The 11,843-nt window shown below is 36.0% G+C and overlaps 1 protein-coding gene across 1 annotated transcript; it reads right to left on the bottom strand.

Moving 5' to 3' along the window:
• Positions 1–6,158: 6,158 nt before the first annotated feature.
• LOC129905048 (uncharacterized) lies at positions 6,159–6,755 on the bottom strand. Its single transcript, XM_055980434.1, has 2 exons — positions 6,554–6,755; positions 6,159–6,469 (listed from the first exon to the last, which is right to left on the bottom strand). Exons 1-2 carry the CDS (start codon positions 6,753–6,755, stop codon positions 6,159–6,161), a joined length of 513 nt encoding a protein of 170 aa, XP_055836409.1.
• Between the last annotated feature and the right edge of the window lie 5,088 nt (positions 6,756–11,843).

The following is an 11,843-nucleotide window of genomic DNA, read 5'->3' as shown; positions in this document are numbered from 1 at the left end:
CATGTAGTCTAAAACTCTTTCAACTAAATCTCTTGATTTCAAGTAATATTTTCTTATGAATAATTTTTATTTCTACTTAATATCATGAATCATAGTTAAACTAATGATTATTCTTCTATTTCGATGAAAAATGATTTTATATATATGAATTGATGGTTTGCATGTATTTTCTTTATTTATCTCTTTAAAAGTTCTTGAAATTCATGGTGGATTGTTTAAAGCATAATTTTTAATTAATGGATTTCAAAGTATTTATGCATAATTTCATTTACATACATGTTTGAAAGTTGAAATGATTTGAACCCACCTGGTTTTACTATATTTTCAGTGAAGTTTGAATTGAAAGTTTTGACTCCAAATAAATATTTAGGAAACAATGTCTATGATCAAAAGGGAGTCTTATGAAATAAAAAAAATGATGAAATGCTATGAATGATGGATTCTTTATTTTATAAGGATAATTTTTGCATATTTGAATTACTAAAGATTTTAATGAGCTATTCCATCGAATGTGATGTTTTGAATTCTCAAGCTATATGCTTTGACTATTTTGAAGTATTAAACTATTTTGTGGGATTAACTTAGCACCGAATGGGGCATTGAGGTGGGATTCGATAAGAAAATCCTAGTAGCAACCGTTTGTCTCATTAACTATGTGCCAACATAGGAGCCCTTGTAGGCTTAAGCTAATGGATCAATGAAATCCCTTAAAGGTAAAGTTAAAGAATAAATATAAAGTTGACGGAGTTCTACCCTAGTCAAGTAGACTCCCCGGCCAACGTAGAAAGTTATGTGGGCTTACAAGTGATAGCTCACATGGTATTAATATCAGTTATAGTCAACTCTCTACAAACGAACATTTTAAATGCTATTTACATGATTAGTCATGCTTGTATATATCTACATATGTATGATTTAAATGCTATCTACTTGATTTCTTATGCATGCACTCATTTATGTTCTTTTCCTTATAAATGTCCTAAATGTTTTACTTTTTAATACATACCTACATACTTAGTACATTCAAAGTACTAACGCATACTCTTTTGCCTATATGATATCACTATGTAGGGACAGGTGTTCTTCCTCGTTCTTTTTCGTGGGGCTAGTTGAGATTTCCTTGAAGGCTACTTTTGGTGAATTCCCATGTTCTGGGAACAATACTCCTTCATATTTCTAGCTTATGATATGTTGAGACATTTAGACACTTACTATGACATTTCTGTCTACTATAATTGAGGGTGAGCTAGGGACATATCTTAGCCCCGTTGAATCTAAAACCTAGAGGTATTGTTGGACATATGTAAATTAAAGATTTATTATTATGATTTCTGCTTGTTTATTTATTGTCATTATCCATAAAAGGATAAAAGAATGCTAAGAGGTTTGTTTGAGGAACTTTTAGATTTCTTATTCGCCTTGTCACGTCTAGGCCTTAGGCTTGGGTCGTGACAAACTTGATATCGGAGCTTGAGGTTTTAAATGGTGCTCGGAGTCCAACATACCGTATCAAATAGGATCTTGTTCATAGTTTTGAAGTACGCCATAACTATGAATAGGAGACTATGGGATGTTCAGGAAATTTTTCACTTTTTTTCAAATTTATGTCGTGTCTTAGAGTGTCCATAGCTTTCCTCTAACTAATGACCTATTTCGTGTTCTCTAGATAATGACTTGTGGAAGAGCATCTCCAAGAATAAGGGTTGATGATGAGGACCAAGCTTCTCTAGTTCCCGATGCCCGGCATCATAAGGAAGGGGTAACCTATGCCGAGTCTTAAAATATCATTACGTTGTTGGCTCAAGTCATAGCCAACTAAGGGAATCAACGTGTTCTTCCTCCCCAAATGCCAAATTCATCCTCTAGGATTCAGGATTACCAAAGGATGAATCCGCTTGAGTTCGATGGTTCTAAACTAGATGAGGATCCTATGAAGTTCATTGATGAGGTGTATCAGATTATGGCTATGATGGGTGTGCCACTGAATAAGAAAGCTGAACTAGTGTCCTATTAACTCAAAGAGTGGCTCGAGTGTGGTATGAACAATGGGTTGTGGAGAGGGATGAAGAAATGGGGCCGATAGGATGGGAATAGTTCAAAGGTGCCTTCCTAGATCGTTTCTTCCCATTGGAGCTATAGGAGGCCAAAATCAAAGATTTCATCAACCTCCGTCAAGGGAGTATGAGCGTGAAAGAGTATGCCCTCAAATTCACTAAGTTTTCAACATATACTCCTTTCACAATCTCTAACCCAAAAGCTAGGATGAGTAAGTTTATTTTCAGTATCTCAAGCTTGGTGTCCAAGGAATACAAAATGTCCATATTGGTAAAGAAGATGGAAATCTCTTGATTAATGACTTACACGAATAGATTGAAGAATAGAAGTTAAGAAAGAGATCAAAGGGGTTCAAAAAGGCTAGAGTGGATGGTCGAGGGGTTTAACCCTTAAACGTCCGATTATGGTAACAATGGCAAAGGCCAAGGTGGGCAACAGTTTGTGGGATAAGGTTCCACTAATAATCCTCCTCCAAGGTTCAACAAGGAAAAGGGTGCTAACCCAATGGTTTCAAGAGAGAATGTTAGGCCACAAACTTTCCCCGCTTATAAGAAATGTGGAAGGACTCACAAAGGAGAATGCTTAGCCAGCTCCAATGTATGCTTCAAGTGTGACAAGTTGGGACACCATGATAGGGATTGTAGAGGTGGTGGTGGTAGGCCTCAAGAACAAATTGCTTATACTCAACAAGCCCAAGAAGGTGTCCAACACACCAACTATTTTTATGCCTTGCATGGGAGACAAGAGGTTGAGGACGTACCCAATGTCGTTACCAGTATGTTAAAGGTATTTGCTTTTGATGTTTATGCATCATTATATTCGGGTGTAAATTTATCATTTGTTACTCCATTCCTCGCTAATATGTTTGATAGTTATTCTAAAAATTAACAAGTGGGAATAGAAAGAGATAAAATTAAAATAGACTAAGTAAATAACAAAGTATATTGGGTTTTCTCACAAGGAGCGCTTGATTTAACGTTGCGGCATGAAGCAAATATGCTTAGCTACTTAGACTACACTAAGTTTCCATGCTTCCATTATTTTGATTTCATCTTTTGTGCCCATGTATTTTTTGATTCTTTGACTATTAACTTTGAACTTTGTACCATCTTTCTTTTGTAGCTCGACTGCACCATATGGAAAAACTTGACTTACAAAGAGTGGTACTAACCATTTTGACTTGAGTTTGCCAGGAAATAAATGCATCCTTGTGTTGCAAATAAGGACTAAGTCTCCGAGAGCTAATGTTTTCTTTTCAATCTTTTGGTCATGATACTTCTTCATGCACTCTCTGTACAAGGTTGCGCTCTCATATGCATTTAGACGAAACTCATCAAGCTCATTTATTTGATTCATCATTTGCTTTGATGCATTATCCCAATCCATGTTCAATTTCTTCAATGCCCACATAGCTTTATGTTCTAACACTATGGGCATATGACAAGATATCCCAAATATAAGTTGAAAAGACGACATACTTATGGGAGTCTTGAATGCAGTGCGGTAAGCCCATAGAGCATCATCAAGCTTTCTTGACAATTCTTTCTATTTGTGCTCACTATTTTAGCAAGTATTTTCTTGATTTCATAATTGGAGACTTCAACTTGTCCATTAGTTTGTAGATGATAAAGAGTTTCCACACTATGTCGAACCCCATACTTTTCAAGTAACGTCTTGAATAATCGATTGCAAAAGTGGAAACCTCCATCGCTGATTATAGCCCTTGGTGTACCAAATCTTGAGAAGATGTTACACTTGAGGAAGGCAGTGACACTCCTTGATTCATTGTTGGGAAGTGCAAACATCTTCTACCCATTTAGATATATAGTCAACCGTAACATGGATGTATTTCATTCCACTTGAACTCACAAAAGGACCTAACAAGTTAATTCCCCATACATCAAATACTTAATGACAAGGATAGGTGTGAGTGGGAGTCCATGTTTCCTTGAGAATCCTCCTTCTCTTTGACAACGATCACAAGACTTAGCAAAATCAGGAGTGTCTTGATGTATTGTTGGCTAGTAGTACCCACATTGCATAATTTTGTAGGTTGTCCGAATACCACTATGATGACCTCCAATAGGCGATGAATGGCATGCTTCCAAAATATCCATCATCCTGACTTCGGGTACGCAACAACGAATAATCCCATCGGCACAAACATGGAACAAGTATGGTTCTTCCAAAAAGAACTTTTTCACATTAGACATAAATTTGCGGCGTTGGTGAACATTCAATTCGAACGGCACTATATCACTTACCAAATAGTTAGCAATATCGGCAAACCATGGAATTAAGTCTTGTGAAGATGCCAATACTTGTTCATTCTGGAAGGTGTCATCTATCTCAACTCCATCTTCCAACTTTAACATTGCCTCTTCTTCAAGCCTAGAAAGATGGTCAGCAACTTGATTTTCAATTTATTTTCGGTCTTTCACTTTGAAGTCAAACTCTTGTATCAATAATACCCAACGAATAAGTCTTAGCTTAGCATCCTTCTTTGCCATGAGATATCTCAATTCTATATGGTCTGTGTGTACAATGATTTTGGTACCCAACAAGTAGGATCTAAATTTCTCAAAAGCTAACACAATGGCAAGCAACTCTTGATCGGTCACGGTATAGTTTCTTTGAGAAAAATTAAGAGCTTTGTTAGCATAGTATATTGGATGTAGAATCTTCTCGCATCTTTTTCCTAATACTATGCCAAGTTCTACTCCACTTTCATCATACATGATTTTAAATGGTTACTCCTAATTCGGTGAAATGATAATTAGAGCCGATACTAGCCTTTTCTTGAAATCCTCAAACACTTTTAGACAGGCCTCATCAAAAACAAACTTCTTCTCCATATCTAGTAATTTTCATAAAGGATGAGCTATTTTGGAGAAGTCTTTGATAAAGCGATGATAAAATCCATCGTTTCCCAAGAAGCTCTGAATGCCTTTAATAGAGATGGGAGGGGGTAACTTTGTGATAACCTCAATCTTTGCTCGATCTACCTCAATTCTTTTATTTGAAATCTTGTGACCCAACACTATGCCCTCTTTCACCATAAAGTGATACTTCTCCCAATTGAGCACAAGGTTGCACTCTTCACACCTTTTTAGTACTTCTTGGAGATGAGCTAAACAATCATCGAATGATTCACCAACTACTGAAAAATCATTCATGAAAACTTTGATTGTATCTTCCACCATATATATAAAAAGATAAACAACATACAACGTTGAAAGATTGCTGGTGCATTACACAATCCAAAAGGCATCCTTTTGAAGGCAAAGGTCCTATATGGGCATGTGGACGTGGTCTTTTCTTTGTCTTAGGGTGCTATGGAAATCTGACTGTAATACAAATATCCATCAAGAAAACAATACCATTATTTGCCAGCGAGATGGTCTAGCATTTGATATGAAATGCATTAGAAAATGATCTTTTTCTGTCCATGAGTTTAGCTTACGATAATCCATGCATACCCTTCAACTAGTCACCGGTCAAATTGGAATGAGCTCCTTCTTTGCATTTGGCACCACTATAATCCCTTCCCTCTTTGGCACACATTGGACAGGACTTACCCAATTACTATATGTGATTGGATACACGACTCCAATATCTAACCACTTGATGATCTCTTTTTTGACTACCTCTTGCATAGGTGGGTTGAGACGTCATTAGTGTTCAATGCTTGATTTAAAATCCAACATGAGTTGGATTTTATGAGTACATATGTCTGGAGGTATGACTATGATGTCGGCTATGGACTAACCTATTTCTTTTTTGAAATGCCTCTAGATGGATGTAAGAGCTTTCACTTTATTTTGGTGAAGATCAACAGCTATTATGATCGACAATGTGTTGTTGGGCCCTAAGAATGCATATTGCAAGTAAGATGACAGCGCTTTGAGTTCCAAAGTTGGAGGTTTCTCGATGGATGGTTTAGAGGATGGAGTTTCTCTATTTTTCAAGTGTAAGTCGAGTCTCTTTGGTGTATGATTGAAAGTACCAAGGCCATTTAGTGCACAAACTATCTCATCATACTCTCCAATGTGATCTTTATCAAATTTCATGATAACAGTAGCTAGAACTTCAATAGCCAACCTCTATTTAATAGGTATTTCTGGTTGCAAATTATCGACAACATCAATTATGGAAACAACTTGTAGATCATTGTGATGCTTCATTTCTCGGCATATATCAAAGATCACCTTTTTATTATTTAGTAGAAACTTTAGCTGGCCAGTTTGCATATCTACCAAACCACATTTGGTTGCCAAAAATAGTCTATCCAAAATGATAAGAATATCAAAGTCTACCTCGCAGTCAAGAATGATAAAGTCAGCAAGGAATATGAAGGATTCGACCTTCACTAGAATATCATAAATAATGCCTACAAGCTTCTTCACAGTACGATCTGCCATCAAGAGCTATATTGTTATCAATTTGGGGGCTCATAAGCCCAATTATCGAAACACTGCTAGCGGCAACAAGTTAATACTAGCACCCAAGTCACAAAATGCTTTTGCAAAGTTGAATACCCCAATGGTAAATGGTATGGTGAATGCGTCTAGGTCCTCTTTCTTTTTCACGAGAGAGCGAGTGGCGATTGCAATACAATGATGCAAGTTATCGACTGGTTGAAAGCTTACCATTCTCTTATTTGTGATAACATCCTTCATAAACTTGGCATATCCCGACATTTGTTCTAGTGCATCTATCAAAGGAACACTCAGCGAATGTTGTTTCAACATGGAAATACACTTAAGGAACTTTCCATCTTTGGACTTCTTTTTCAATATTTGTGGAAAATGAAGAGGAGGTCTTGGCATTAGAATTGGAGTTGGAGCAGCGTCTTTTGCATTCCTTGCATTCTCACCATACTTTGCATTGGAATTGGAGTTGGAGAAGTGTCTTCAGGTGGTCATAACCATGCATTGCCCGTTATTCTTTGTATGTTGAGTTGTATTACTTGGGAGAGTTCCTTTTATGCGTGGATTTAAAGATGGCAAAATAGAGTGTGACTCAACTTTTAATTTATTCCGAAAAGATCATTACGTATCTCCTTAAGATTATCCTCTGCTGCATCATATTTTTTCATCATCTTTGCTATCATATCTTCGATTCTCGCAAGTCCGGGTCCCTCATCTTAATTTCTAGAAGGGATGTATGCACCATTATTGTTGTTATCTCTCCTTCTCCAATCACCTTCTCTGTCTTGACCGTAGTTGTGATCATTGTATCTATTTCGATTGTAATTGTTCTCATGATTATAGTTTCCTTCATGATTATAGTTGTTGTCCATCTATAATGGCCCTCTCGATTATAGTTCCATCCTTGATTTCCTTGACCTTGGCACTAAGAATCCTGATTGGATACTTCGGCATTAGTCTGGAAAGCCCCCACTTGATCATTCACATAGTAAGCATCTTTTTCATATCCACAATCGTCATAGCTTAGTACCCTACCTTGAAGATCGATTAGATTGATTTTCTCTAGTCCCATATTTTTGAATGCCAGCTTAATTTCAATTTTTAATTCAGCAAGCTCTTATAGTACCTCTTTGTTTTGTATGTTGGGACTTTGATTTGTGCGAATAGAAAAAGAGATTTTTAAAGTTTATGTGTCCCTAATGCTCCAAGCTCGATTGGTCTTTGTAACACAATCAAGTCTCTATGTAGCCTCTTGGAAGGAGTTTGCCAAAAATGCTCCGCCAGTGATGGTGTATGTGAAAACCTTTCCATTATCATCAGGTGTACGGTAGAACAACTCAACATGTGACTCGTCTGCTATTCTATAATTTGGAACGCTTCGTAGATACTTTATAAATCTCTCCCAAGATCCACAAATTGACTCTCCGGACAACTATTGGAAATTGTTGATTCTGTCTGTTAGTTACACCTTCTTAGACAATGGGTGATACTTCTTCATGAATGTCTTGTGTAATTTATCCCATGTTATGATGGAGTTGTATAGAAGTTCAGAAAGCCAAATCGAATCTTCGCCAATAAGTGATAGTGGAAAAACTCCCAATCCAATGACATCCATATTTAAGCTTGGATTCCCAACATTACTTTGGCAAACATATGCCATATTCTAGAGATGAATGTGTGGATCTTCGAATGGAAATCCAACAAAGATTCCTCTACTATGAAGCATTTGAATCAGCCTGCTTGTGATGCTAAACGTAGTTCTCGATGGCGATGGAGGTAACACAATAGCACCCGTAGTTCCGATGGTGTCAGGGTTGACCCCATATTTGTCCCATATGCTGTATTCAAGGTGTTGTCTAGGTGGAGGACGTTGTCTTGCTATGTGTGGATTATTAAGGACATTTTGCGGTTGATGTTGCAGAGGATGTTGCAGTGCATTGTTGTGTTGCTCTCCAAGATGTTCCGCACCATCACCAAGTTCATCACCCTCTTTGTTATTGTTGTTGATCACCGTCCTACGTAATGCTCTTTCAGTTTTGAGACTAAATGGAATCAAGGGAATGCCTTGACTTCTCGTATTGGGCATGCGTTAGGAATCAAAACCTGTTTTAGCATAAAAAAAGAAAAATAACATAAAATAAGGAAATAATGACTACAAATCAAGTAATAAAAATTAATCTTAATCTAAAATCAAAATTCCCCGACAACAGTGCCAAAATTTGATACGCTCAAATTACACCTCCCTAAAGAAGTATAAGGCGATTGTTAATCAAAAATAGAACCTAATGAAGGTTAGGATCTATCCCACGAGTAATATGGTTTAGACTTTAGATTAATCATTTATTATTTGCTTTAGTAATCAATTTATTTCTATAAAAAAATGGAGAATTTCTATAAACTAATGAACAAATCAAATAACAAGCATCAACGAACAAAAGTACGGTTTAATATGGTTTAAATCAATATAAAGTGAAACTAGGGTTTTCTGTGTTCCCCATGAATCCTTAACTAAGTATACCCTTTTTTATTAGTAATCATTTCCTTGTGTGTTAAATGTAGAATCAATAAGTTAATTTTACCTAAGTCCTTGATCTGATAAATTAGTGAATTTTTACTATGCAACTTGATTCGTCTACGAGTGTATGCTTTACTAACCCTTACCAATGATCCCAGATTTAGCTATCCCTTGATCCGTTCAACTAATTAGATGAAGATGATTAGCCCCAAATTTCATTTTTTAATCCGTTTTCCCATCTGTTACCTCCTTGATCCGGCAAGTAAGGATAAGGCGAGTTCGAACATGGCCACCGTTAAAAAGTAATCAAAACGAAGGGAAAAATAATACATGCATGCACACAATTCAAGAATTACTTTTTATTAAGTTCTACATCATTAATTCTTCATGGTTCCCACAACCCTAATTGTGGAATTAGCTACTCATAACTATGTGATCACAATTAATAGTATTTATGTTAAAAGCAATCATGAACTTACAAAGTAACTTTGAGAATCCAAAATCTTCAATAAAATTCGAACGTAAAATATCGATAACAAAAATCGGAATTCAAGAATACAAGCCTAAAAGTAGTTCAAGCTCTATTCTCAAATCCAAAAATGTACGTAGAATAAACTAAATCTAAGAAGTGTATTTATAGAAAAAAATCTTAAGTAAATATGAATTTGGGGAACATAGGAAACTTTAAGTCGGTTTGGATCTACGGCTCGTTCCTACGGATCGGAAAAACTATGACAAGTTGTTGACCCATCTCGTAATTCTTCACATTGCACTGAGGAACTTCTTCTTTATGACCACTTTCTACGGCTCGTGCCTCTGAGGACGACTCATCAACTGGAGTCATAGACTTCATCATCAGTAACTTCAAGCTACGAGTGTGTTCTACGACTCGTAGGAATATGGATGAGCCTTAGAACTGACTCATCGTCTTCACTTTATCCTCAGTCTTTCACTTCTTCTTGACTACTTCACTTGAAGACTCGTAAGGCTAAAATGAGTCATTTACTTCACTCGTAATCTTCAGTTCAACTTTATTTTTCTCTTCTATCTTAGACGATTGATACCTATGACCCGTATAAACAAAGACAAGTCATAAGATAAGCTCGTAAACACCAAAAATTCCTTCCTTCAGTGTTGTGATTCCTCAACCAATTCTCCGACTTAGTTTCATGCAAAAAGCACAACTAAAATCAAATATGCTAACAAATACTAAAAAGACATGCACATTCTTAAGTTTAAATCATTAAAAGTACCGTAAATCCATGATACATCAAACATCTTGAAATGGGATATAAGAACCGCTCAAAATGGTAAAATTTCAAGATTGGAGTCATTTGGTCAAACTTCTTATGTCCTTCGTATATGAGAATGAGGTGGCAGAATTCTATGTTGATTTGATTTTCTCTACTAACAAGGAAACATTTATTAGTAGCATGAATAAAGTGGAAACCTACTCGATGAGAAGTCCTTAGGGTATATTTTGAAAGTACCAACAGAGGGGATCAACACCATGGAAAATAAAGTGCCTACCAAGGAATTCATGGACCTAGTCGGAAAGACAAAGAATTTGAACAATGAGAAGCTATTCAAGAAGCAGATGAAGCTTGAGTATTGACTACTATTTTAGTTGGTCAACAAAATATTTCTTCCTTGGATGGAAAGGAGATACGTAACCTCTATTTTGGACTTATATATCATGGAATATTTGTCAAATTTCACTCCCATCAATCTTCTTTCAAGGATTCTAGATCACACTCACAAGATTATCACTATGAAAGATGGAAAGCATGGTTTAACCTACATATTTTGTTAAGAGTGTTAACCTATCTCTAATCGCTATTATTGCATTATCAGTGAGAGGAAATGCAGAAAGAAAAGAGAAGAATCTAGAATGAAATGAACTGCCTTACTTCACATTCATCCCAAACCTAATGCTTATACAAGCTGCTAACTACCTTTGTTAATTACAATAACCGACTAACAACCTATCAATTAGTCTAACTAACTTTATAACTAATCAATCTATAAGGTAAGTAGCTAACAAACTATGTTGTAACATCCCTCAAAATGCTCACAAGTGACTTAAGAATGCCTTGAGATTAGGCCTCTCATTTAATACATTATCCTTAATCTTTTTGAAAAATCCGAGTTCGGAATATAGATCAGGGGGTCAAAACCTGCGGGAAAATGGTCTCGATAAATTTTTAGAACTCGTATATTGGAAGATAAATTTTCAAAGAAAACTGGGCAAAACAGAAAGCTCTGTGACACAGCCGCATCCCGGACCTGGCAAGGATTTTCTAGCCGAGTTGGATTTTTAGTAAGGGTGTTTTAGACATTTTCTAAATTGTTAGATAATGAACCTAGACATTTTAGGACCTAATTCAACTCTATAAATTAACCTAAACCTCTAATTGGATTCATTTTCTACAATTCACCTACTCCAATATTTCTCTCTCTACAAAAGATTCCCAAGGACTCCATTGAAGACTTCAAGTAAATTCACTCAAGCTCTCCATCAAAACTCTCAAGTTCTTCCAAATTATTTGGTGTTATCACTTAAGATATGTGGGTATTGAATCATGGATCCTTTCAACCATGAAGCCCAATTAATTTTGCAAATCTTTTATCAAATTAAAGTATGGTATTTTATGGAATTTATGATCTCTATTCCTATTGCATGAATTTTGATTCAAAGTATGATCACGAGTCTATTTTGATATAAATTGATGGTTATTGCATTGAATTGAAGAGTTTTCCCATGAATTTTCCTATTTTGATTTCTAGGGTTCATGATGAAAATTATGAGTATTTTCAATTATACTTCATAATGATATTATCTA

This window comes from Solanum dulcamara, chromosome 10 (genome assembly GCF_947179165.1).
Source record: "Solanum dulcamara chromosome 10, daSolDulc1.2, whole genome shotgun sequence".
NCBI classification, from domain to species: domain Eukaryota; kingdom Viridiplantae; phylum Streptophyta; class Magnoliopsida; order Solanales; family Solanaceae; genus Solanum; species Solanum dulcamara.
The sequence above is the reverse complement of the archived record's forward strand: the minus strand, read 5'-3'. Positions and strand labels throughout refer to the sequence as shown.